Source organism: Labrus bergylta, chromosome 22 (assembly GCF_963930695.1).
Source record: "Labrus bergylta chromosome 22, fLabBer1.1, whole genome shotgun sequence".
NCBI classification, from domain to species: Eukaryota; Metazoa; Chordata; class Actinopteri; order Labriformes; family Labridae; genus Labrus; species Labrus bergylta.
In genome coordinates this window covers 16662357-16690344 of record NC_089216.1, presented here as the reverse complement: position 1 = coordinate 16690344, position 27988 = coordinate 16662357, and the positions used below count along the sequence as shown (strand labels likewise).

The 27988-nt window shown below is 43.4% G+C and overlaps 1 protein-coding gene across 1 annotated transcript; it reads right to left on the bottom strand.

Moving 5' to 3' along the window:
* Positions 1–21: 21 nt before the first annotated feature.
* Positions 22–27988, bottom strand: frem1a (Fras1 related extracellular matrix 1a). Its single transcript, XM_020643623.3, has 37 exons — positions 27836–27988; positions 22483–22925; positions 20227–20321; positions 19843–20153; positions 19080–19276; positions 18657–18980; positions 18440–18548; positions 17884–18015; positions 16460–16804; positions 16229–16371; positions 15697–15893; positions 15516–15606; positions 15271–15438; positions 14978–15186; positions 14494–14587; positions 14130–14382; positions 13817–14020; positions 12769–12954; positions 12473–12669; positions 12185–12395; positions 11835–11979; positions 11602–11743; positions 10727–10922; positions 10357–10621; positions 8962–9382; positions 7608–7809; positions 7382–7526; positions 7166–7295; positions 7010–7082; positions 6186–6329; positions 4967–5172; positions 4839–4886; positions 4578–4757; positions 3075–3206; positions 2078–2193; positions 1803–1888; positions 22–415 (listed from the first exon to the last, which is right to left on the bottom strand). Exons 2-37 carry the CDS (start codon positions 22723–22725, stop codon positions 213–215), a joined length of 6543 nt encoding a protein of 2180 aa, XP_020499279.2. The 5' UTR covers positions 22726–22925; positions 27836–27988; the 3' UTR covers positions 22–212.

Below are 27988 nucleotides of genomic sequence, written 5' to 3'. Positions count from 1 at the left end.
AATAAATGAGTGTAAACAGCGTCACGTAGTACCTAGCTTTTTTTGAAATGATAATTGTCACATTATAGATTCATTATAAATGATATAAACAGTTTCAGAGAAGTTTCTGTTGATCTTATTGGAAAGTTATTGCGGTGTAAACGTCCTGAGGATCTGTCACTCCTCCTCTGTAACAACACAGTGGCTCATGGCTGTGATGTTGTGTTTCACGTTCATGTCTTCAGTGAACACACAAAGCGATGGCCTCTGCTCGTTTTGCAGTCTCTGATTTGCCACTTTGCTCTCCTCCACACGAGGACGCACTTTTTGTTGCCCTTCATTTTTGAGCGAGGCGGGGTCTTCCTCCAGTTGGTGTAGCTGACCGACTCTCCGCCCGCCCACTCCCAGCGTCCCCTGCCCTCCCGGTCGTTCAGGCCTTAAAAACAGGAAATAAGTCAGACTATCAGAGTATGAATCATTTTTAATGATGCTTTTCAACTCAGTGGAGAAGATCAAAGGAAAAATGAAAAATGTCAGTTATTCCCAAATGTCCCATGGAAGCAGCAGCACACATTTTTAGGGTCTAGCAGCACTCCCTGAAATGATAACTCTTATCCTTCATTAAATCAAAACTGATGAGTCATCAATAAATTCACCCCCCGTACAGTGTGTGTCGATTAAGACATGAGCTAATTAGACCTACCGTAAAATCCGGTGTATAAGACGCACTTTTAATACCTATTTTTTCGTCTTAAAAGTTGGCTGCGTCTTATACACCGGTGCGACCAATATACCAGTATAACATACTGAAACACGCGCCGTCATTACCGCAGGTGACGCAGCCCCTATCACTGCGACCTGATGCGATTAAAAACCCATCCCCATTCCCCGTGTATTGAAAGCTAAGTGCACGCTATGCTGGGAAAGACGGCGACACAGACCAGGCTGGCTGCGCGACTTTTACAGTGGTATATTGTTCCGTAAATAAACCTTGTGGAGTGCTCTTTTCATTGAAAGAGTCCTATATTAAAGTGAGTGACCAGCGGAGTCGGGCAGCGCGACTCGCAAGCTCGGAGTCTGTGCCTTACAACTACCGTACTGTAGCTAGTAGGAGCGCAAACTCCCAAAAGTTAAAACAGACAGAACTAAAAGAACGACACAACTGCACAGAAACTGCACGTTGTAGACATCGCTGAACACAATATAAATCGTCATGCAGGAAGACAGTTTAAACTTTTTTTCTCTCTAAGAGACCTACAAAACAGGATGCGTCTTATATACCGGTGCGACTTATATTCCGGATTTTTACGGTATTTGGTTTTTGAACCAGGCTGTAAACATGTTAATCGATGCTGTAAAAACAGGCTTTTTTGAATGGGCGTGTATGTGACTTCCTGTGCTTCTGCAGCCAGTCTCTAGTGGTGACTCGAGGAATTGCAGAATTTTACACTTCAGCATCTGCTTCATTGTTCAACACCAGAGGTTTCCGCTTGGGATAGAGCAACATTCAAGAGCTGAGTGCTTTTTAAAATTAAATTACAAATATTTCTTTGAAAGGTTTAAGATTAAATAATGGCTTTACCATAAATAAATGGCATGTGTTTGTCTTTATTCAATGTACTTACTTAGCTCCATGCCTTTCTGTTCTACTTCAAGATTAGTGTTGTTAATTATTTATCTCCTCTTCATTACCTTCTATGGTGAGAATTATATCCTCTTTTGACCACTGGACTGGGGATGATTGACATGTTTTTTGCTGTCTCACCCAATAAAATAGTCTATAAACAAATCCATGTTGTGAAGGTTAAATCAGAAGCACCCACCGATCCAAAAGGGTTTTCTCCCACTGAAGTCCCACATCCAGTCCATGTCGGCTTTGGAGAGAACGCTTGCTAGAGTGCCTTTATATCTAAAATCACACAGACAAGGGAAGTTGTGTCTTCTGAAGGATATTTGGTCATGCAGATAATTTGCCGATTACACAGTTTTTAATGGGTAACAAGCAATTCATCAGAAGCATGCGTGACTGTGCTCTCAGTCTAAAATTATCCTGTAGTCGTTTTTATTTTTTTAAACATTATTCCCTGTGAAAGTGTACCTCTCCCTGCAGGCTCTGCTAGCTGTGCTCCATGTGACCTTGTTCTCAGTGCCGAGGACGTAACAGCGGCCTCCATGATAGGTCCAGCCCTGCGGACACCTCTGAGCGCCCACCATCTGTGATTCAAGTTTCCAAGATTCAAGGTTGTTTATTGTCACTCCGGGTTAAACAAGTACAATCATGTGAGAATCCTGTGCCAAGAGGCTCCTTTGACAAAGGGTACGTATTCAATATAAAGACATGAAATAGAATCAAATAAAACACGATATAAAAACAAAACAAAGACTCATAATAAGAACATGAGGCTGATTATGTACCTCTGAGGATTCAATGGGAAATAGTGAGATAAGGAATTCATAAAAATGTTAAAAAGCAAAGACAATGATTAACTCGTAAAGCATCATCTAGAAACTATTCATATGGTGTTCCTCAGGGTTCTGTCCTTAATCCACCACTTATTAGGCCCTACTCGTTAATGCTTACAGGCATCGTTCACAGAACTGACTTTAACTGTATGCAAACGACACCTAATTCTACAATACTGTTAATCTTAACCATAAGAAAACAATTATTCTCTTAAAATCTTCATTTTGACATCAATTAAGTTTCTATCAACCAAGCTAAGATGTAGATTATTGCTCCACAGGGGGAAGAGGAAAATCATCATCTTTCTAAATCAGTTGTAAATGGGAAATGGACTTGATCTTGTAATTTTCTTTTCTAGACTTCTGACTGCTTTTCTACACCGCAGGTCACACCTACACATTCACACACTGATGGTAGAGGCTGCTGTGGAAAGAGACCATCAGTGGTCATTTTAATTTTTGTTACCTCATTCATAACAAAATTACCACTCAAGAACAAAGGGAATTTCAATATCTAGCACATGTTACTATGTAAAGAACATTAATAAAACACCAAAACTTAGGCTATGGTCAGACATTTTCCTTCTCTCAGAGAGGCAAAGAAGTTTCCCTCGGCTGTCGGGATGTTATACCTGATCACTCGGAGCCCATGGCCTCCAGGAGACACCGTTGCAGTGAAAGAGCTGATTTGTTGTCTGGTTGAAATGCAGGAGTCCCATCAGTTCTGGCACACAGGGCTTGGGTATGGAGTTATCAGCTGTAGCCTATAGGATGTGCAAAATCACCAGATGATTAATTCAGTGTGGTTCTAGCTGCAACACAAGATTTGATTTTCCTCAACAAATTAAAATTACAAATAAGAGGTAGCTGCATTGTTTTGAAGCTGTGCAGTCTTGGGTAACATATCAGATGGTCAGGTGTCATGGTTAATGGTAGAGCACAGGTCACAGGACACAACAATACCCTAGTATACTGATGAAATAAAGTAACATGGGAAACTGAAGGCCTTGTTTTTCTTACAGATTGTCTTTGTACACTGTTATTCTAACACTAATATGTATCCCAAGTCTGTGATACAAACCCCCCAATGATGAGAAAAGTCCTATTCGTCTTCTGCCTGCTCCATTTTTCAGAAACTGTGTGCTCAAACAGGCCGTTTGGAGATGTTCCCTTCATGACATCACAAAGGGTAGTAACCCCTCCCCCAGGTGGGTGACACTCCCACAGCTAGGTGTTTGTTCTGCCCTCTCAGTCTGCCTTCTCACCGTGAACAACAGGACATGGAGCGAGAAAGACAGAGACATCCAAGCCCCTCCATTTTAAGGTACAGACACAGAAACAGCCTGCTCTAAGCAGGGCTGAAATATAGGGGTTTATAGACATGATCAAATACAGGATCAGAGTGGATTTAGAACAAAATACTTCACAGACATGATTTGGGGAGCTCAGACTTATTTAAACTGGTTGATGAAGAGGAGAATATGTAACCTTTAAAATAATAATTAAGATATTCTTATTATTTTTAAAGCTAAAAGTTTTGTTATCATGTTCCGTCCTGTTTGTTGTTACCTAACCTCATAAATAAACAAAAACAATTCAGCCCGGTCCTTCCAACACTGATTTGTTCGTATTGTTTGTTAATCAAAGTGTTGTTTTCTAAGCTCTCGTTAATCTTTAAGTCAGAGACAAGCCTATTACAGATTAAAAAGTTGAACAGAAATTGGCCACTATGAACACAACATGAGGCCTAAGACACCAAGTTGGAAATCCGCCTGATTTTCAAGGAACTCCATGAGCTCTGATCGAAAATATCCTGGAAAAGAGAAATAATCTTTGCCAACTTCTCATTAAGTAAACTTTCAAGGAAGCAGAGGACCAGTAGGAACGTTTTGTGGGGTTCTTGTGTTTCCTGGGTTCTAATTATGTTTGGGTTAAATCTGTTTGTTCTCAAGCTCCAGATACAGACCCATTGGGGCAGGGCGCACGGCGTCCGGCACAACAAAACTTTGGCGCTGTCGGAGCGCGGCGAGCACAGAGTATTTGGAAATAAGCAGTAGTTATTTTGCTGAATGTCAAAGCTAACTAACTGCTAAAAGTGCCATACAAATAAAGTTTTTATTATTATTATAACTTACGATTGCTCGTGCTGGTCCAGGTTTTGGAGGTTTCGAGGTCTTTCTTCGAGGGTCTGATGGAGAGATTACTGCTGCTGTTTTCTGCTTCGCTCCCCTGCTCACCACGCGGATGTTCGCCTTCCTTCCCTTCCTCGACGCGGAGGTGTCGTCTTCTACTTGCATTTGCATGATCCCGTGATACTGGAATCAAACAAACCACCTGCGTGAATACTTCTTCTGCAGTTTAACAGTGATGTCAGGTCAGTATCTGTTGCCTCTTACCGTGTAAACAACGTCTGTCCCGTTGCGAAAAACTGATGACGGTGCAATCTGGAGGATGAAACACAGAAACAGTTTTGACGTTTAACAAACAGAAAAATGTCAGATACAGAAGAGAAAAAATGACTTACAGTCTTTGGATTGCTCCGAACTTTAAGTTTCTTTCTTGTGGTGTCAGTTGGAGGTCTGATGCTGTCTCCCCGGCTCCAGGTGAAGGACTCTGTGCCGAGCGGCAGCTTCTCCAGCTGAATGGATCCGTGTTCTGGGTACGAGCCAGAGCGGATTTCTTTACCTCCGAGAACTGGAGCCCCACGATTCTGGGTCAGCCTGCAGCGACCTGTGGAGATCCAAGATTTTACATGTTTATCACATTTGTGACAGGTCTGTTATCAGAATAATAAATACTGACTCAAAGGAGTGAAAACAGAATGCATCCATAAAAGTATAAAAGAAACGAAAGTCACGATCAAAGGAGATAAAAAATGTGGTAAAATACAGGAAGTAGACATTAAGGAAACATGCTATGTTGAAGTGCTGGCTTCTCTGACAACAATGCAGCAGCCAGTATGACCTCCTTCTAACTTTAGATTCTGGTCCTGAATGATCTGAATTTGTTTGGACCAGAGGAGGTAGACGGTTTTAAGGCACCCCCACACGGCCGTTTTGGACGCCCCTCGGTTTGCCAGATATGAGACCAGTTATCAGGTCAAACCAACAGGTGTTGCAGCGATGGAAGCAGGCAAGAGAACTGGTTCAGACATATTGGATCAATATTGGAGATGTTTTTGAAAAATGGAGAGAGGTTAGAACACAGAAAGGTTTACAGACCGATGCAGAGCTGGATAAACACTGAAGCTTCAGAGTCCACCACATGGTGACCTGTGAGAGCATAGACTCTAGAGAGGAGGGGGGGGAGAGACAGCTCTTCATAATGTTTTAAATTTGGACTGCAGTACCCATTTTAAACACTAGGTGTCAGAGTTACATGTTAAATTTCTCGGTAGAGTTAAACACTTTTTTTCCTTTTTTAGCATTTATTTATGATTTCTTTTATGTTTGATTATGGGTCTTTTATGTATTTTACCTTTTAATTTTCTTTTTTATATTTAATTCCATTGTTTCTTTATTTTATCTGTCTCCATTTAATTCCTTATTCTTTGTGTATTAACTCTTTTATTTGGACCTGAGGCGTGATTATTTGGCACCATCTTGTGGTTAAACATTTCTAAAACACATTTAACCTCATCATTGAGAAAACAGATTTGAAATGTTTTTCTCTCACCAGTAGCCATGAAAAAAAGGTCCCATCAGCTTATCAAGAATACTCATTATTATTATTTGAACAACTACCTGACTCTTTGATGGTGACCTGAGCAGTGTCGATCCGCCCGATCACAGTCCCGTCAGGAGAGACCAGCAGCACCTCAAACTTCTCCTCAGACTCCTCCAGGTGATCCTGAATGATCTCAGTCTGCCAGATCCTCTTCGACACTCCTGCAAACACAGAAACATCACAAACGAGTCGTTGCATGATTCCCTCTGGCTGCGTTTTAGCAGTACTCATAAATAATAACAACAAGGTGGAGATGTTTGAAAGCATTAAATATAAGACTGGGTCTATGTTTGCGGGTCTCTCACAGGGTAAAAAAAGACTTAAACTGTCTTCCTGTGTGATGATTTCCATCGTGTTCATGACTACTCAAAGTGCTTTTACACTGCAGGTCACATCTACACATTCACACCCTGATTGTAGAGGCTGCTGGGTAAAGAGATCAGTATTATCTCATCCATTCATACACATTCATACACCGCCGACAAAGCAGAAAGAGCAACTTAGGGTTAAGTGTCTTGCCCAAGTACACATCGGACATGTTCCTGCAGGAGTTGGGGATCGAACCCCTGACCTTCCAGTTAAGAGAGGCCCGACTCTACCAACTGAGCCACAGGAATTTGAGACATCTCATCCCATAGGACAGCAACGGCAAAGGCTCGACGTCAGCTTGAGTCCATTTTACGCTGAAGTCACTTTTGATGCATTTTTGAGCGGCGGCGCCTGAAGCAGCGTATCTCGGTGTCAACTTACATCTCTCGAGAAAGCTCCTCCAAATCCACAGAAAATCTCCACGATGGGTGAACCAATCTCAATAAAGGTTTCTATGTTAATTAACTCATACCTGGATCAAACTGAATGAGGGAAGAAGGACTGATGAGGAAGTCTTTCCCAGCTGTCGCCGTCACTTCTTTTACCTAAAATGAAGAACAAAGCGTTTCAACCTGTTCAAACACATCGATTCTTAGGTGACTGAGGCATTCAGTATATCTATAAATACCTTGATAGTGACATATGAAGACTCTGCTAAGTTTCCTCTTCTATTGATGTCCACTGAGATGGTTCTCTGATCCTCACACACAGAATACTGTGCCTGAGAAAGCTCCACTGTGGACCAACTGAAATCCAGTCTGTGAGGAGGATATCACACAAAGTCAGGACCCCATTGATTCAAGACATCATGAAGAAGAAGTGATTCAGGATGTGTTTGTCTTACACGTGAGAGGGCCCCGTGTTCCCTAAAGGATCCGACACTGTGAACTCCAGACTGTCTGACAGAGACTGCCTGTCTGGGTTTATGATGTACACGATCGACCTTTTGTTCAACTCTGTCTGAGGGAAGCGCTGCGGGACAAATCCTCCTGCAACAGCAAAAAGAAACATTTTTAAAATCCAAACTAAGCTGTGATGTAGACACAGACTGAACTTATTTCACGACTAACCTGTGGTGATGTTTTCCAGATAACCAAAGTACGGCTGCCGAACGATGCAGAGTATCAGCTCCTCGTCTCTGCTGTCTCTGTCCTCGGCTTTCAGCTCATGAGACGAAAGAAAGATCCCGTATCGTCCGTCGTCTAAGAGCTCTGCTTTCCGAAGTACAAGCAGCTTCACGACCTCAGGTAAAGATTTGTCCAAAGGCTTGATCTGAAAAGTGTTCACAAAATTCAAATAATGATAGACGCCAAAGAAACAATATGTACATCTCTAATGCCTCGACTTCAGTATCTGCCTACACAGAGTCGCCATTCGATATTTACAAAAATCAGCACAGTATTTAAGTTACCTAACAGCTGTAGGCTATTCTTCTCACCCTTTAGAACATTTAGTCCTAAACTGTGGTACGACTGGGTCCCCTATGTGGTACTCTGATAGTTTTATATTTTTTAAAAGAAAGTTGTGCAAATCAAATGGTTGACAGGCAAAGCTGTGATGGCAAGCGAAGGACGCAAATATGATGTTTTGCATTTGTGGCCTTGATTCGATAATGTGCAGCGGACACGTTGAGCAGCGCAGCAGAAACTGAAGTCAACGATAGTAAACCCAGCACAAGTGCAAGAGACCAGGTTAGCAGTGCCAGTGAAGCTTCGGCACCGGCTAGCAATACGTGACGCAAAACAGTACGAAAATATGACTCAAGTGTCATCCAGTTTGGATTCTTTTGGAGTGGCACAGAGAATGAGGCCGCAGTGTGTGGTGTACGGTCATTTATAAATAATATTCATATCAGGAATAAAATGGCCGCCTGTGTAAACTGTAAATTATGTTAAAAAGCCCAACACTACTGTACTTCTATGTTGGGCATAATGGTGAGACTAAGTCAAATATTCTCTGAGGCTGTACTCAATCAGAAAAGTTTGGAAACCACTGCTTTAAAAGGGGCAGTATGTAACTCTGACACCTAGTGTTTAAAATGGGTACTGCAGTCTAAATTCAAAGTGTTGTAGAGAGCTGTCTCCACCCGCCCCCTCCTCCCCCGAGTCAATGTCATTGCTTCTTAGGCATTTTCATATCTGTACAGTCTTGATTATAGCCTGTATAAGTGACTCTAACTGACTGTCAGGGCCCTCTGGTGACAGCAGGAGGTACTGCAGGTAGGCAGCAACAATGATAATCTGATATGCCTCAAAATATTAAAAGATTTCAGCATTTAAAGATGTCTAATACCATAGCAAACATTGAATACTGGGGCATTATAAATTTGCGATATGATAAATGAAAAACTCACAAGTCTTCTTGTGGAGTTGTGACTGAACCACAAAGTCTTTAAACTCTATTATTACAACTTTGATCACCTACCTGTATAGTAAAGAACACAGGCGTTGTTTGTAATCTCCCGTCCAGCAGGAAGCCTCGATCGCTGCTGTCAGAGGCAGAGAAGGCGAATCTGTCGATCTGCGATGGTCCTCCATCATGTTTATACGTCACCTCCAGCTCCTGCACGTCTCTCTGGGTGAAGTTTGATCCTGTGGTCAGTGGTGGTCGTCCTCCTAGAATCAGGCTGCCGTACTGAGGAGGCTGCAGGAGCATGAAGGTCAGGTCATCAGGAGGAGTGTCAGGGTCAGATAAAGTCAGGCAGTCTGGACTCAGGATCATGGAGGATCCTTGTGGGACTGAGAGGCCTGTGTTTGAGGTCAGCGACGGCAGCACGCGGTCCACCATCTCCACTGTGATCTCAAAGGATCCGTTTCTGCTCATCTCGCCGTTACTCACCACAAACCTGAAGAAACAAAACACAACCTTTATGTCCGTCTCACAGCCAGGCCAGACTCCTCATTAATACACTGCCTACACTACTTTAATTTCCTCTGATATGTTGAAGCTGTTGACCTGTTGAAATATAATCCAACCCCCCCTTCCTCCGCTTGCGCTAAACTCCTTTGTGGGAACTCGAGTGGAGGGGGGTTGGAGGTGTGTCTCTGGAGGAAAGCGGTGGCCTCAGTACTCAGAGGTGTGGCCAAACAACAGTTTGTTTTGGTTTAATGCTGGTGCTCAAGGGTGACATCTACTGGATCAAAAAGTCGCACAATCATTTCCAATTTGAATATTTTGATTTGTTTTTAATTTTAACTTTACTCTCCACTTTTAAGCTTTGTTTCCAAATGGTAGGAAAACATTCCTCATTCTCTGATTGCCTATTGTCTTATTCCACTAATACTTAAAGTTAGTCTTTATTCTCAAAACCAAATTTGAACAATCTCCCCTCTACCCCCTCTTTAATCTAATGTCCGTCCTTTTAAATCAGCATTTAAAGAGACAGCAGCTGAAATGAAGCGTTTCAGGCAGAGGCTGAAATGATGGATTTTACTGACCCCAGTATCAGATAAATACGGAGGTTTTTGATCTCGTTTAGCTACTCAATAGGTGTCCGAGACTGACATCACTGATCTCCTTTAAGGTAGCCGAAATAAAGACGGCTTCAACAAAAAAAAAAAGGGCCTAGGTTTGAAAAAATACCAGAATTTTCTTTTCATTTCCTGCACTGCAGAGACTTAAATGCTGATGCTAGCTGGTCAAGCTGGACTAAGTTCCAGGTGGAGGAGGGTTTGGTGGACTTATGACATTTTTAAACATAATTAAAAAAAATCGTCATATTATGTTTACCATGTATTTATCAAATCCAGTTCTTGCTCAAATAAATAACATAGATCTGTTATATGATGGAGCTAGCTGCATGTTAGCTTCAGGACTCACTGAAAGGTTTCTGTCGGATCTCTCGCTCGGTTGTCATGAACATAAGCCACGAGGTTGGCAGCTACGTCCATCTGGCTGAAGGTGGAGATGGTCAGCCCGGGGTGTTTGATGTACTCGATGTGTCCGTGAGCAGGAGGGTTGGTGACGACGTACATGAGCTCCTCGGGTTTGTCTGTGCCGTCCGTGGCTAACAGAGCGTCTGTGGTGAGAACAACACGATCCCCTCGGTTCACGGTCACCGGCTTCACAAAGACGGCGATGTTTCCTGGAAAAAACATGCACGATGCGTCAAAACTGGAACCACATCAGCGTGAAATCTGACCCACACGTGTGTCAAATGAAGAATCTGAGAGTGAAATTCCCCCCGTACCTTTTTCCAGATCTTTGACGGAGATGTGAAAGTGCTGCGGAGGTGATCGATTCTGTCCGTCAGAGAGGTGGAAAACAAAGAAGTCCTGTGTTTTGGCGCCGTGCAGGCCGGTGTGTGTGTAACGCAGGAGGTTCATGTCCACCATCTCCTGGGTGCACTTTCTCCCCACTGTCAGGGTCGACCAGCCCTGACCTTCCTGAGACACGATCAGTCACAGTTAGTCGTACAACAGAGACAGCTTTCTGTTGAGAAAGATCTACAGATACCAACGGCACAAACAAAAACACAGAAACAGACGAGGGAATGTCCTACTGTCTGTTTTTCTGTGGACAGGGACAGAAAGGGGGAAAAACACTAGCCCTATCCAGACTGCCGTTTCAAGTCAGGATAGACAGAGAAAAAGCGCAGCGCCCAGCGTTTTTTCTTCCGAATGCTCTCCCCTTTTTGAGCGGCCGCTCTGAGCGTTCAAGTTGTAAATCTTTCAACTTCTCAGAAAGGCGCTGTTGACGTCACCGGCACTCTTTTCCAAATGTTTGATATTCCTTGTATTTATGCCGCCTACAGTTCGTGTCATGTACCCACATCCTCCTCGGGTAAAAAACGGTCTCAAATATCAAACATGCAGTAAAAAGTAACGGAGCAGAGTCGGTCATACAGCGGCTGTTGTCAAAAAAACTGTTGTCATAGAGACAGTACGGATGTGCAGCACTTTTCTGCTCAGAAAAAAACGCCAAGTGGACACGGGGCCTTGCTGTAATGTTTGCTACACGCTCCGTGAAGAGAACAGGAACAAATGAACGATTCAGTACGCTTCTAGAGACGACAAATCGAAACATTGATTGTATTTCTTTAAACTCTTAAGGTACTGCACTCACCTTTAGCTGCAGCAGTCCCTGTACAGGAACGCTTTCAAACATGTATTTGACCTCTGAGGAAGGCGTGTCTCCGTCCTTGGCGAACAGAACAACACTGGATATGAGGCGCGCCTCTCCGGGCTCCACCTCCAGTCCGTTGTTCCTGAAAAACAGCAGAAGAAGAAGAAAAGAAGGTTCTCTTCATATTTAACCTTTTGACTCGCTGTGAGCGGGAAATGTGATGAGGGTGTTACCTGATGACTCGAGGCTCCTCGTCATTGACTGGCAGGACTTTGACCATCACCTGTCTGTGGAGTTGATGTCTTCCATCAGTGAGCTGGATGCTGAAGCTGTCGTCCATGTTCTCCGAGTCGTCGTGCAGGTACATCAGATCCAAACCTGAGAGCCGAGTTGGATTCACATTTAAATGATTTAACACACGATTGCACGAGAAGTTGAATCAATTTCCCGCGGTACTGCCATTCTCCTTTTCCCGCATGTCATTCCCCACTCTCTCTCTCCCTGATTTCAAACTCTATCCACTGTCCTATCTCTCCATTAAAGGCACAAAAAGCCCAAAAATAAATGTGTAAAAAAAAAGTACCATTTGTCAGATCTGTCATTGTGAAGTCGACCATAAGGACTGATGGACTTGATTCCCGTTTCTTGTGGACCGTCTTCTCCCTGCCATGGCTGATGATGCTGCCGTGCTGCGGGGGTTTGACCACACTGAAGCGCAAGACGTTTTGTGGGACATCCAGATCCATCGCACGTAACACAGACGAGTCCAGCTGCTTCATCTCTCCCTCTCGTACCTGCACAGACAGGTATTGGTGAATATGAAGTATTGTGAACTAAATCTGATGGGATCAACGTAGGCATTAACACTCACTGTGAAGTTGCGAGCCTCAAACTCTGGGACCTCGTCATTCGTCGGGGTAATAATGATGTAGAAGGGGACATGTGCGGAGCTGTGTTTGCCGTCAGATACGCAGAGCATAAACTGGTCAGCTGTGGGCTCCATCCTCTGGTGTCTGGACTGCACGTAGTTCACGTGACCGTCCATGATGTCTTTGTACGAGAAGGAAGCTGCGATGAAAAAAGGTCAAAAAGAAGAGAAATAACTTATTACCAGATTAGTCGATGACAACAACACAAATATTACTGCACGCGCTCTCTAATGCTTACCTATGCTGATGCCCGTGTTGCTTTTCTCGAAGCCAGGACTGGGCAGGACGTTTTCGATGTATCCAAACTGCGGCGGAGAAATGAGACTGACGACGAGCTCGTCCAGGACCGTGTCCACGTCAAACACCTTAAGATGGGACATAGTTATCGGGGCGGAGCCACCTTCCTCCACCGTAAAGATGTCTCCTACGAACACAAGATAAATAAATCATTCTTAAACATTTATATTTCAGACAACTCACGTTTGTATTTGTTTAAGTATTTATCGCAGCAGCAGAGCATTGTTTGTGTTTAGCGTCTAGGCTCCGACCAAATCACTCCTCCCAGTTTTATTTTACATGCAGAAATTTGAGGAGTGACAGGATGATATTTTAAAGAGGACATATTATTATTTCCACTTTTTCAAACAGTCCCCTGTGGTCTAAATGAAACATCTGTGCTGTGCTTTGGTCAAAATATAACATGAATCAATCACCAGAGGAGGTTTGTGACCCTGTATAAACCAGCTCTCTCAGAACGCTCTGTTTTGGTGTGTGTGTCTCTTTAAATGCATGACCCCCCCTGAGTTTTCCAGGTATACATCACTACTCAGTAGTGAGAATAAAAATGGCGGACATGCGCAAAAGTTTTGTTCTAGGCTGGGGGTGGAGTCCATGGGTGGATTTTTTTTTCTCTGTGTTGTAAGACTTATGCAGACCACAAACAAAGGACTGGATGGATTTATTTCACATTATGTGGGTCAGTAGACACTCAGGTTACACAAATATATGTTCAGAAACACTGTACAAGTGGATTATTCATAATATGTCACCTTTAAACCCCAAGTCGGAGCCTAATGGGGGATACTGGTGGGGCTGAGTGAGAGTGCAGTACTGGTGCAGGTCAGAGCTGGCGTGGGAGAGAGGAGGGAGAGACTGGAGATCCTGCAGCTTAAATAGACCGCTAACCACAAGGAGGTTATAATGACGCATGTCATGTGTGATATCAGTGCAGCTCGCGCCGGCTGCCTCGACTAGCTCGCAGGCGTCGGCTCATATTTCTGTCTCACCCGTAGAAAGTGAGGGTGGTTGGCTGTCAACAGGAAACACAGTGATCTGGAGGTCGTAAACGGGCAGGCTGTCTCGTAGTTGAGTCGTTCCTCTGATCCTGGACGGATTTCCTTCAATGCAGCATAACCCAGAGTTTTCTGTTTCTCCGTCGGAAATAACAAACGTGATAGTGTCGTGGCGAGGAGTGAGTCCGATCTCCAGACCTAAAACCAAAAACAAATAATTCACCTTCTGAGACAAACGCCGTTGCATTTATGGGATCGTCCTCTCTGCACGATATTCACTTTATAAATCAAGGTGTGCAATCTGCACCTGTGTGTTTGTAGCTGATGATCTCTGCGCTGATGTCGGCCTGGATGAAGCGGTCCACGATGACACCGTTTCGGAGAATGACACCGTGATACGGCTGCCGGGCAATCATGAAGGCCAGACTGCTGTTGTCGCTGTCTGCGTCTGTAGCGTAGATATACTCGGCTGTGATGACGACTTGCTGTCCCTCTGCGCAGCTCAGAACCGGTTTCAAACCAGGAAGCAGCACCGGGACCTCGTCGTTGATGGGCATCACCTGGAGACGAAAGTCACAAATGATTCATTCACGTACCAGTTTTATCTAGAGAGAAGAAGTGTGGACAGGACAATATTTTCTGAAGGGAGCCCAATATTTAAACGTTTTTACCTTCACTTGCAAGACGAAGCTGACGGAGTTGGTTCCGTCTGATGCAGTGAAATGAAGGTTGTCCTCTAAAGTCTCTGAGCCATCGTGAGCATACCTGTTAGACAAAAATGGCGTGCACTGAGAGATGTAGTAAAAGACAATCCCACAGTTGACAGACAGTTATCATGCTAGTTTTGGAAAAATGACCAATCCTGCCTTTAAATAAGGATAAAGAGAAACACTATCATTTTTAAAATCTAATTTGCTTTGCTCGTTTTACTTTATATAAACCCTTTTTATGTCAATTTCTGGAACATGCAAGTAAAATAGTTCCAGGCCCAGAAATTGGAACGCTTAAGATGCTCTTTATCTTGCACATTCTGCCCTCCAGTGGTCAACATAAGCAGGTGGGGCTTTAAGTTAAAATCTGTCTCCAAATGTATTCTGATACACTAGTTTTAACCCATGTGTGAAATGAAGGATTGAGTACAGCAGGATGTCTGACCTCACTTTAAGGCCTTTCAGATCTCGCACAGAAAAAGCTCGGCCCGGTTTGAGAGGGAGGCCTCCCAGCTGCAGAGCTCCATGCTGGGGCTCCTTCTGAAGCTCCACCTGCAGGACTTCCTCCAATGAGTCCACGTCTGACAACAGGAGGTGACCAGGGCCGAGCTGACAATCCCCTCCCTCGTCTACAGTCAGAGCGTTGGTGATCACCTAAAAGAGAACGTTGATATTTGATGTATTTCCACATTTGCACAGTGAAGGAAATGGGATTAAAATTATGTGATTTCTCTCCACCTGCGGCGGCTGGTTGTCCACCGGCACCACAGTGATGTTAAAGCAGATTCCAGTGACCGTTTTGCCCAGGTGGTTTGTTACAGAGAGAACAAACTGGATGTACTGGGGGTAAGGGCCGATGTCCATGATGGGAGGCATGTAGGCGATTTTCATGAAGTTCACTGCATGCTGGGGGAAAACGACAACATGTGCAAATGTGTAAATTTCAGATAATAAATGCGTAAATGTGTTAAATAAAAACGTACTTGTGTGAAGAGTCTCAGCACAGGTGCACTGGGGTCTTTGGTAAACTTGGAGATGCTGTCGACCAAAAACAACCTCCCCGCATCTGGACTGCTGCTCGTGAAGAAAACAACAGCACAAAAATCAGACTGAATATTTTCTTCTGTTGAGAATTCCCCCTGTTTCCTGCAGGTGAGCACTTACCTGTGGGGGCCGGTGCAGAAAGGTGGAGTAGTAACCGTATACGTGAGCTCACTGTCTGGAGACTCCTGGTCCACAAAGTGGAGCTGTTGGCGTGTTAAATGGACCACTTCCGTTTCTTTGATCACCAGACAGCGGCTGGAACCGGGAACCTCTTTAGGGGGTTGGTCTGGAACTGGTTCGATGTGCACAACCACAACCTGCACAGCAAAGCGACGGAGATTCTTCAGGTTTTAGATGGATAATACAGAATAGATGAACCTTGTTTGCACTGCAGCGCTTTTATTCTAAAAATATTTAAAGGCAGAGTTGGTGATTCTCAAAAACTATGCAGATGCAGAGCTGGCTAAACACTGAAGCTTCGAGACATGGCAACCTGCATGAGCATCCACTCTAGAGAGGAGGGGGCGGGGGGAGACAGCTCTCTACAATGTTTAGAATTTGGACTGCAGTACCCATTTTAAACACTAGATGTGAGAGTTACATTTTAACTTATTTTATCAAACTATCTTAGAGATGTGTCACTGCTACACACCTGAGGCTCTGACAGGTTCGGAGGGTCATTGAAATCCGACAGCACCACCTCAAAGGAGTCATCGAACACCTCATTGCCCAGATGTCGATAATAAACCATCGACTGCGACAGGTCTTTCTGCAGGAAATGGCCGACAGGATAACCTGGATGAAAACAACAGAAACATCACACTACGTGGTTAAAAAATCTTTAATCAGAATTAAAAATAAAATAAAAGTCCTTTCTTTTAACCTGTGAGTCCCGGCCCAGGGATCTTCATGACCTCTCCAGCCTGTGGGGGGCGGGTTATGTTGTACAGGATGTAGTCGTCGCTGGAGTCCATGTCTGATGCCTGCAGGGTGGAGCCTCTCAGTAACACCGTCTGACCCTCGGACACCTCCAGCAGCATGTTGGTGATGAGGAACGGAGGGCTGTCGTCCTTCGGCAGGATCTTGATGGGGAACTTGTGTCGGGTCTGGTGGGGTCCGTCTGTGATTCGGAAAACAATGAAGTCTTTTGTGGAGTCACTGTCGTCGTGGTGATAGCGAACAACGCCCGCTTTAATGTCCTTGACGGTGAACATGAAGCCCTTTCCACCTGAGACATTTAAAAAAGAAAGTCAGGTTTGAGGGTATTTCATGCCAAATCAGCCCCTCAATATTTCACAAAAATAATCTAAGCAGGAACAGCACAAAATATCCCAAAACTTAAATTCTACAAACTTTGCATCTTTCAAAGACAGAAATTCCTTAAAGAAGATGCAATGCAGTGGCTCACTCTGTGGGGACTTGGTTTTGGAATGGGAGGGTCCAGGTGCAGACCAAAGCTAGAAATAGGTCTGGTAACTGGAGAGGTGCCAGTTCACTTCCTGAGCACTGCCGAAGTGCCCTTGAGCAATGCATATTTGTGCTTTTTTTTTTTAAATGTTTATGGGTTTTATTGGTTGATATTTCTTTCTCTTATCTGCCCTGATTGATTGAAATTTGAGCACTTGTATTATTTATCATAATTTCTCAGGTTTTTTATCATGTTTTAGTGGGTTTAAAATAGTTTTCCTTCTCTCTAATGTCTTGTTTTGTAATCTCTGTGTTAAAAAAATGTCATTATCTTGCTGGTTGCAAAATCCAACTCAAGTGTCAACTGAACTTGAAGCTGAAATCACAGTGAGTTAGTTAAGTTAGCACGGAGGAGGCTGAATGCTAACATTAGCTGTAGTCCAGCTGTAGCTAATAACATGTGAAGTATCTTATTTTCCATTAAATATGGTCCAATGTCCCTCTGTATTTTTACTGCGTTGTCTCTTTTCAGTTTCTGATCGATCTGTGAGAAGTGAAATCACAAGAAAAATAGTTCAATTATCTACGCTCCTGCAACTTGCAGCTTCACATCCTAACAGCTTCAAACCATGAGGATGGCATGAGCGGAAATGTTGTCGCCTTGCAAATTGGACCTCCATGTGCATCCTTGGCTGATTGTATTCTGTAATTATAGCCAGACTTTCAAAATAAAATGATTTACAACAACAGCTGGATATAATACAGGTTGATCAGAGCGATCACAACAGATTAACATGTTTGCAAAAAAAGCAGGACCGATTTTGTTAGATTTTCAAATGAATTCCACAGATGTCACCAGTCAGGTGTATCCGTGTTCATTGGCAGTTTTTGGGTCCTTACCTCTTACAGTGAGCCGCCCATGCTGCAGACCGTCCACGGTGATGAGACGCACAGCGTTCAGGTTGTCGTTGTCCACAATCTGTAGTTGTTCCCACAGAATCGGGCGGGACTGACCCTCTAACAGACTGAGACCTTTAAGACAAAGAACAACGAGGAAGCAAAGTATAATCTTCTACTGCTAATATATCTATGGCCTGCTTCGATGAAATCTATCACGGAGACCCTATCTCCACCCATGGACTCCACCCCCAGCCTAGAGCAAAACCTTTGCGCAGGTCTGCCATTTTTATTCACACTAGCCAAGGAGTGATGTCTTCCTGAAAAACTCAGGGGGGACTCATTGCATTTAAAGAGACACACACACCAAAACGGAGCGTTCTGAGAGAGCTGGTTTATACAGGGTCACAAACCTCCTCTGGTGCTTGATTCATGTTTTATTTTGACCAAAGCACAGCACAGATGTTTCATTTAGACCACAGGGGACTGACTGAAAAGGTGGAGAAGGGGGATGATATGTCCTCTTTAAGAACTTTGTGCATTTGACAAGCTGACTTACCCATGTTCCAAGACACTCTGGGTGCATTTGTGTCGGCGTTCCTCACAGACATATGAACCGTCATCGATTGGCTCCTCTCAAAGAAAAAATCATAAACTTCAACTTCCACCTGTGGAGGGTAATAAAAAAGACTTTCAAAAACCACTGAAGATACCGTCAGAGCCTCAGGCGTGTAGCAGTCATACATCTCTAAAGGCAAAGAAAGAGGAAGTGGTACCTCGTAATTCCTGCGTTGTGTGTGTGAGGAGTTGGGAGGTTGGTAACCGATGAGCATGTCGTTGAGGTCGAGCCACGTGAAGGAGGAGATTGGTCGGGTGTGATCGGAAAGATGGGTGATGAACCCGTCCACGGGCGGTTTGGTGATGTTAAAAACTAGACGCTGTTTGGGAGTTTCCTCGTCTTCGGCGTCCAGCGTAGCGGTTGAGAGCGGAGTGAGGATGAACTGATCCACCTCCAGGATGAACATGGACATGAAGGATGGTTTGGGAGGCTGGTTGGGCATCGCACCAATTATACGTACCGGAATCCAGGCCTGTTCAGACTACACAAAGACAACACAACGAATGATGCTTCTGATTTTTCTGGCAGTGCTAATTCTATATAATATGATATAATATAATATAAAAAAAAGCCAAATTACCTGATAGACACTTCCACTCCGGGTGTCCTTGAGATCCAGTCTGATAGCGATGTAGTCTACGTCTGGAGACGGAGGATCTCGGTGCTGATACTTCAGACCCATCATCAGGAAATCATCACAGGGAATTTTGGTGAACTTCACCAGCTTCAGACCCTTCAGGCAGTCCTCCGATTTACACAGCGCTCTTTCTTTGTTATCTGAAAAATGTACAAAAGAGATTACACAAATATGACAGCAGGTTTTTGTGTTCTCATCTTACCTTAATGTCAACTTTGTCACACATTTGGTCTCGCTGACCCTACAGGGAGGCAGAAAGTGGTCAATCAAGCCAGTTTTCTAAGAAACGGCGTTCCTCAGGGCTCTATTCTTGGTCCACTACCACTTAAAATTTAAGTAAATTACAATATTCTGACAAATCTGTACTTTCACAAGTTTGTTTTTATGCAGATGATGCAATTCTGTTGTCATCTGATTCCCCTCAGAGCTGCTCCTAGAGTCGGCTTTTTCAAGTTGCATTCTTCTTAGTTAAAGAGCAGCTATTATTGAACCACATGCTTAGGATTCTTTATCACGTTTTCTTTTTAGCTTGTCTATGACTGTTAGACCCTTTAGACCCCTGTACCAGTCTTGTTATAAAAATGTGCAGATCGGGCTTGACAGCAGACTCATGTTGGAGATATATCTTCAACATTTTAACCAAAAGAAAAAACATCTCAAGCTAGGTTTCTTGTATTTCACCAGCAGCTGAGCATGTTTCTGTTACCTAGCTGCTGACGAAGGGGAATAAAGCTCTCTGGCTCGTCCCCTCTCTTTGTAGCTTTCTCTGGCTCTCCGGTGACCAGCTGACCATGAGCTGGCAGGTGGGTGTCATGGTTACTCAGATGGATGCTACACTCCAGACTGGACCTCCTCTCGTAGTTGAAGGACACCACGTTGCCATCCATGGCGTCAGAGAGGCCGTAAAACTCAGGAACCTGCAAGGGTTTGGGCCCCAGCTTTATGATGCTGCAATCGGGTTCAATGACTTCCACGTGGAGAGAAAACACCTCCATGTACGTCTCCGTCTCTGAGAACCTAGTCAAAAACAAATCACGTTAAGATATAGGGACCACATTGGTGACGAGAGAAGAGTTTTCAGGTGCTGTACCTGTATAGTCGTAGCTTAACAGTGTCCTCCTTCAACAGCGGACAGCCGTTATGGACATATTTTACCTCGTCAGTCAGATAGTGGCAGTCAAATACCTGGGAAAAGAAAGGAGATACTTTTATAAATTGTGGATTGTGGAAATGGCTAAGACAAAATACAGAGCCTCTAACTTTGAAAGAAATGGTCCCCTTGGGCCGCCAGGAAGGCTTGCACATTCATTCTCAAACTTTAGAACAAGTACCACTGGTGGTAGGCGGGATCCCTCTTGTGCTACACTGGGAGCCCCTAAAAGGGTTAGGGTTGAGTCTTTATTTTTTTTTTTTAATGAAGATGTACAAATCAAATGTTTGACAAGCAAAGCTGTGATGGCATTTTTATTTATTTGTGGCTCCAATCATGGAAATATTAGAAGGAAAAGTGCAATAGATACGTCGAGCAGCACAACAGAAACTGAAGTGAACGACAGCAATATATATCGATATGTCTTTTATTAACTGTCAGTTGCACAATGTCAACATGTACTACCTGTTTGTGAAATTAAAAAGTAATATTATAAAATAAAAATGTTCCTTAAATTAATATAATACTCTGTGTGACAAAATAAACACAGCTGTGAGTTTTGTGATGCAGGTTATTTTTTTTTGTTTTTTAGTTATGAGACCAAACTAATGAAGCATGCTTAAGTGTGTTTGTGTTTCCCTCTCATGTAAAAACAAATGTTTGGAGTATAATCCTTTAAACTTTAAAATGTTTCTGCGTTTGAGCATGAGGAATGACTCATGCTGGATGTTCAACAGACGACTGTGTCTGTCAGCGCTGAGTCATTAGCGAGGAGGCGGACTGTCTACCTGAAAAACAAAGGAAAGAGGGGTCTGTCTGCCCTCGTCTTTCCCAAAATACCTCTTCTTTTAGTGCCAGCGCCGTGTAGTGCCCCCTCCTCTCTTTATCCTTGTGAACTGTGAGCGGCAGAGAGGAAAGTAGAAATAGGGCACCAGGGTTAAAACAGCGTGCCTCGTTTTTTAAGTTTTTAAGAAAGAATGTGCAACATTTTCCAAATAAATATATCAGAAATAAGATATATCCTGTGTAAATGTGTCTCTGAGTCACGACTGTCTACAATGAGTGAGGAGATCGAGTCCCGCTGGCTGTGTTGTTGTCTGTGCCGTGTTTACATGGACGGGACGGCCGGCTCCTCCCCTTGTGTATAAAAGCTGTTTTAGTCAAGAACTAGAGAGAAGAAGAAGAACATACTCACTGATTATTTGGATGTTAGTAAGAGTTTTTAGATCACGCTCATTCTGTGTTCATTTATGTGCAATGTGAAGCTACAAGCTAACTAAAGAGCGCTAACATTAGCATGCTAACACATCAATGCAGGACACAGGTGATTGCAGCTCGAGCAGAGGACAATTTTGTCCGCATACATTTTAATGTAACATTACAGTCATTATGGCCTTCAGAAAAAACAATTTTTGGGGAGGTGGGGTGGTGCACTATAGGCCCCGGTGGCGCGGCCTAAGCTTTTGTCCTTAATGGCATTTTTTTCTCCCTTATATTACTTTTACTCTCATCCTTTAAGTAGTTTTGAAACCAGTACTTTTACACTTTTACTTGAGTAAAAAGCTTGAGTTGATACTTCAACTTCTACAGAAGTCTTTTTAAACCCTAGTATCTATACTTCTACCTGAGTAATGAATGTGAATACTTTTGACACCTCTGTTGATAACTCCTTCATGTGAACTCGAGTGGAGGGGGGTTGGAGGTGTGTCTCTGGAGGCTTCAGTATGAAGGAGGTGTGGCCAAACAGCAGTTTGTTTTGATTTCATGCTGGTGCTCAAGGGCGACATCTACTGGATCAAAAAGTTGCACATTCTTCTTTTAAATGATCCCCCCCCCCCCGCCAGTATTTCTTTATATCTCTTGTTATCTTTAATCTTAGGTTAGTATCTTAACTGTTCCTTTAGTTATACTTCTTGATTTTATGAGCTTTAATCTGCCATGGGATCTTCTTGTCCGTATACATTTAGGTAGTGACTTAAAGACTTTGCTCAAAGGGTGAAAAAATAAATCAAAGAGCTGTTGTCCCTGTAACACTACACCCTTATAACATAAAAACATGGTCTCCTGCATGATTGCTGTCAAACAAAGCTGCAGGTGAATAATGCCTGCCGTCTAACTACTCAACTTCTTTTCACTACATGTGTCGAGAAGCCTGGAAGCACTGAGGATGTCATTGGAGGAGGATTCTTCCATTACCTGAGGCATGAGCTCCCCCACTCGTTGAGTTATTGGCTCATTTAACACCACCTCCACCTTGCATGCATCCTTCTGACGGGGTATTAGGAACTGCAGGTCTCCCTCCTGGAGGTAGGTCGACTGACCCCGTTTCACCTTTAAACCCTTGTTGACCTTCACAAGTGAACCCCGGATGGAGCAAGTCATTCCCAGCAGAAGAACAGAAAGCAAAGTCCAGGTGAGCGTATGACCCCGTGAAGCCATCGCTGCTGGTCACAAGCTGACAAAATGAGGGGTGAGGGCTGGCTCCAAACTAAAGCAGGATCACTTCAAGAAAGCTCTTCAGCCGGGGATGCTGTTTCACCCAAAGGATGTCTTCTTCATTCTCCAGAGAAGGAGCTACATCTTCCTCTTTCAGGGTGACATTAGTGTGGCCTCCATCAGTTCACATCACCCGAGTGGATCTGCAAAAATAAACACATTTTAGTTTGGGTGAAGTCTCACTCCTCTTACCTATTTGACGGCCCAGACATACATGCCAAAAACATTTCAGGGAGCCCTAATGAAGAAGAAAAACAAATTTAAAAAAAGTTAATGATGCTGCATCCATTGATTTTATTAACCGTGTTTATATTTTGCTGCTCTTTAAAGTCTACCTTTTTTCCTCTCCCATGCATCGTGTCTGAGACCACCTCTTCAAGCAGACTCGGGCACGGGACCCGAGTACGGTACGTTTGTGTTCACACTGATCAAATGAACCAGACTTTAGGTTCAAGCGTACTCAGATCCAGGCACTGGTCCCTAGTATGAAACCACCATAAGCAACATTTAGCAAAGTGAAAATCATTCCGGTGCAGAAGAAATCCCGTGGGAATCCCGTGACCCCCCAGGAATCCAGAAAAAATGTCAGCCTCTACCCTAAACTTCTGAAGCTAATGACTTATTAAACAGTTAAGCCAGAGAGTTTTTAGGTTTTGGCGCACAAACTACCACCACAGTTGAGTAGTAAGTTGATATAGGTTTTTTATACTAAAGACTTTGTTCTTTGAAGGGGAAAACCTCCTTTGTCAATACTCCATCTTTGAGCCAACATTTCCATTTCTGTAAGAGAGCAGCCAATATCGCAAGAAACAACTCGGCCTGCATGCACAAGCATGAATGAGCTGCACCAATACACACAACCAGGACGTACACTTCATTGTTTTTCTAATTATATACAGAGAACAGCAATAATCAAGAGTTTCCGCCAGCTCCAGGCGTGTTCCAGATCTGTATTTATAGATTTTACAACCTGTCCTGCTCGCAGTTTGCCAGGAAATATGTTCATTACGAGCAAATAATGTCCCTCCCCTCAGGCTGCACGCGCTCTCTCTAGTAATGGCAAGCTGCCTTTAAGTGACCTTTAACCTCTTTATAGACTCAACCCAAACATGCGTCGTCCCACTATAGAAAACATTAACTCTGTTGGAGCTGCTTTAATGATTACGAGCAGTATAAGACAAACATCCTATAAAATCACAACCTCAGGGTGCTTTAAATTGTCCCCACTCTCATGCATCATAACCGGTTTTCTCCGTTCTCTGCAGGGTTAAATGGAAATGACAGTAACCCCAGTAACAGTAACATCCAGGCAAGTTTAGTTACTGTGAAGGTTTAATATTTTATTCTTACTAATGATATTGGAACAACAGAAATGAGGAAGTTTCCTTTTCAAAGTCAGCTAAACTTAAAAACAATATGCTCAATATGCCCTCTTATACCGTCGTGCGCATGTGTTTCAGAGCTGTTTTGTATTTGAAAACAGGCCTCACATGTCATCCTGCCACATTCCTTCAACACTTGTCTATGACACCTCTCACAGACCTCACACAGAAAGCACCTTGGACAGAAAAAGGAACCTTATAATCAGCCTCTGCATCGGGGGGGGGAACACGTCGCAGCTTGTCCCTGTGAACAATGCTTGTGTTTAGGAAGCTGGGAAGATCATGTTCAAGGAGCTGAGAGCAAAAACTGGCTTTCGAAATTGTCACAATACGGCCTCCGCCCTACCACATCAGACCCCATCAGGTGTGCTGGAAATGTATTGCTTCATTTCGTCAAACGATAAATCTCAATTATATGATTAAGTCCAACTTTGAGATTATGAGTCTCGTTGTAAAAGCTGTAAAATCAAAGCCTGCTATGCTGAAGTTAAGGCTGTTGATTTACATCCTTCCTAAAAGGCTTCATTTTACAGGTATGTGGTTTCACCTGACACCAATAACATTTACTGCAAATGACCTCTAGTAACCTCTGGTATGCGCTTTTCAGGCAAGGCGTTATCAGGATTCTGCATTGATGAAACACGAGGAAAACTTTTAAGCTGCACCAATTGATTTTGTTGTCCACTAGGAGGCAGCATAACAAACGTACGAACAAAAGTCACATATAATATTCCTTTGACAGTTAAATGCAGATATTTGTTTTCCTCATTATCTTGGGATTAAGAAGCTTTTTTTCTTGTGATAGTGTGATAATTTACAGGAGATCTAGAAAACAAATAGATGGCTGAACACTAATAGGGCTTAATTTTCTGAAAAAACCTCATTGCTCTTGAAATGGGAGAATGTTTACAGGATGTTTTTATGTTTTAAAGGAGCGATATGTAACTCAGATACCTAGTGTTTAAAATGGGTACTGCAGTACAAATTCTAAACATTGTAGAGAGCTGTCTCCCCCGCCCCCTCCTCTCTAGAGTCCATGCTCACGCAGGTCACCATGTGGTGGACACTGAAGCTTCAGTGTTTATCCAGCTCTGCATCGGTCTGTAAACCTTTCTGTGTTCTAACCTCTCTCCATTTTTCAAAAGCATCTCCAATATTGATCCTAGTTTGAGCACGTTTCTGCTCGTGGAGCTTATTAGAAACATGCAGAGGCTTTTTAGGTCGGGTACAATCACTTCTATCTGAACCACTTCTCTTGCCCTCTTCCATCACTGCAACACCTGTTGACCTGATAACTGCTCTCATATCTGGAAAACCGAGGGGCGTCCAAAACGGCCATGTGGGGGGTGTCTTAAAACCGCCGACCTTCTCTGGTCCAAACAAATCCAGATCATTCAGGATCAGAATCTAAAGTTAGAAGGAGGACATACTGGCTGCTGCATTGTTGTCAGAGAAGCCAGCACTTCAACATGTTTCCTTAATGTCTGATCATATAGTAAGATCACTTTATCATTTCACTCACTACAACATCAGTGAGCAGAGAGTGGCATGCAGCTCTGTGAGTAATGAGATGAGCAAACTAAAGTCCACACTGAGTGTCAGAGCTGAGATTAGATCACATTTTAAAAGATAACAGCGTGTGCAGCATTGTGTCTGACTGATGTTTACTCTCTGTTTAACAGCACAAAGGCCTCCATGATCTGTCCTGTTGAAGGTTTGGACGCCCCGCTGACTGATGGGAGACTCTGTAGGGAGGCTAGAGTGGGAGGTGGGAGTGCTGAGAAAGGTCCTAATGTTAATCCGCTTGCAGCACTCTGAGGGTCCCGTCTATGTCCGCTGCTGATCCTCTTCCTGTTTGGACTCAGCTTCGTGTTACAGTCGCCATACAACACAATGTCAACACAATGCATGCTGGGAAGCCGTCTTATTTCCTGTTCTTATGGATACGGACCACCAACCTCACCTTGGGTTAACCCCACAGGTCAGGAGTGTTTTCTCTGCTGACATGTTCGCAGGAGGAGGCTCAGCGTCTGCTCAGTGTCTAATGACAGAGCGGGTTCACATTCCCATCAGCTTGTGCTGGTACAACATGCACTCCCTGATCCTGAACTAAACCAAACATCAGTGCTAGTGGTATGAAACCCTTCTCTCAAGCTAATTCATACAGGGGGTCCCTCTTTAAAAACAGTTCTGTAAAGTTGTCTGCAGTTTTGGATTAAGTTTACCAACTCATCGTCCACAACATTTTTAAAAAGGAGAATCTTTAAAGTTAAATGTTTTCACTTTTATGGTCATGCTACTTGCTAACAGAGGATTGGGAAATCCAAGCAAATGTTTTGTTTCAAGTTTCTCTGTTACCAAAAGCAAAGAGAGCCGAACATCCAAAACCCTTAAGTTTAGAACCAGTCTGTGAAATACTACGATCAGGGATCTGGTGCCAACGGGCTGCACCCTTCTGGGCATCAGCCAGTGGTTTGTCGACTACCTTTGGAAACCTCAAGTTCAGTATTTATGCTGCTTCATTCTCACTTTTTTTGGAGCCAGAAGTGACCACATTTGGAAAAAGAGAGGGTGAAGAGGATTAAACAAAACCTAAGTTATCATAGCCACAGAGAGTGCGACCCTGGCTAATTAATTAACGGATTATTTGCTTTTCATCAGCTGGGTTTTCCACACGGTGATCTATCTGTGGTGCTGGCTGAAGTATCAGCAACGTTTGACAATCATTTCTTCATCCTTCTTGGTAAAAGACATTAAGAAGTTATATATTTGGAGGGTTTATCGGAAGCAGAGACGCTTTGAAATATGAGATTGGAGTATTTAACCAGCTGGATGAAAAAGACCATGTGCTTTCTGTTTGTTTACTCAAACTCTGACGAAGAAAGAAAACATAGCCTAAGAATAAAATAATAATCAAAAAGTCATCAGGGTCAGAGAGCATCCCATAACTCAACGCTTACAACAAGCCTCCAAAAAATAGAGACGAATTTCCGCCCTGTTTTTTTTCTCCGAAACCACAAACACAGTGATGGATGCGAAGCAGACACACAGCTGTGGGGGAATGTGATGTGTCACATAACAAGTGGCTTCGCTCCACAGCTGGGAGCGTCTGGTACCATTCATTCACAGCAGCGGCTTCTTCTTCTAATCTTAATAATGACAGGGTCCTTAGCAGCTGGCAATTTTCACAGAAAGACAGAGAAGAAGAAGAGGCTGAAAACATCAGCGGAGAACTCTGACTGCGTTCCCTAGTGCGCATCAGAGAGTTCAAAAAGAGATGTAAATGCAGGAAACAAGAGCAGACGGGTGGGACAAATGTGTTAACATACAGTTTTGTGTGGATAGAAGAGTGTGTGCAGGGAAGTTTTGCAAAGATATTCCCTTTAAATACAACAACAATGATGGTTGTTTGTGTGTTTAACACGTAAAGAAAAAACAGATTTCACTTATTAAACAGGAGCATACTGAACTCTATGATGTGTACTGTGAGATAATAAATATGATCATGTATCTCTAAATGATAGTTCATGATGATAAAGGGAAAAGAGAAACAGACAGTAAGGAGAGAGATACATACAAACTGTGCAAATCAAAGATGAAGATTTGATCATCTTCCTGAAAAGAAAATCTCCCCAGCAGAGAGCTGCACATACATTTGGACATGTCCTTACCTGATCTGCTAACATCTGGCGCTCTTTCCTCTCAACCTGTGTCCTCTCCTCTGCTTTGCTTTCAACTGCAACAACCTCCCCAACTTCTCGATGACAAACTCCTCCCACAGGGGAGAGCGAGAGATGAGTGGAGAGGGAGGAGAAGGAGGAAGA

Bases quoted from the DNA above. Each gene is read 5' to 3' on its own strand.
- frem1a (XM_020643623.3), bottom strand. From the start codon at position 22,725: ATGGCTTCACGGGGTCATACGCTCACCTGGACTTTGCTTTCTGTTCTT. The intron at 10,622-10,726 runs GTACGGGGGGAA...TGTTTTTTCCAG, and splicing joins CGTCAAAGATCTGGAAAAAG to GAAACATCGCCGTCTTTGTG. The intron at 2,194-3,074 runs GTATAACATCCC...CTTGAATCACAG, and splicing joins CATGGGCTCCGAGTGATCAG to ATGGTGGGCGCTCAGAGGTG.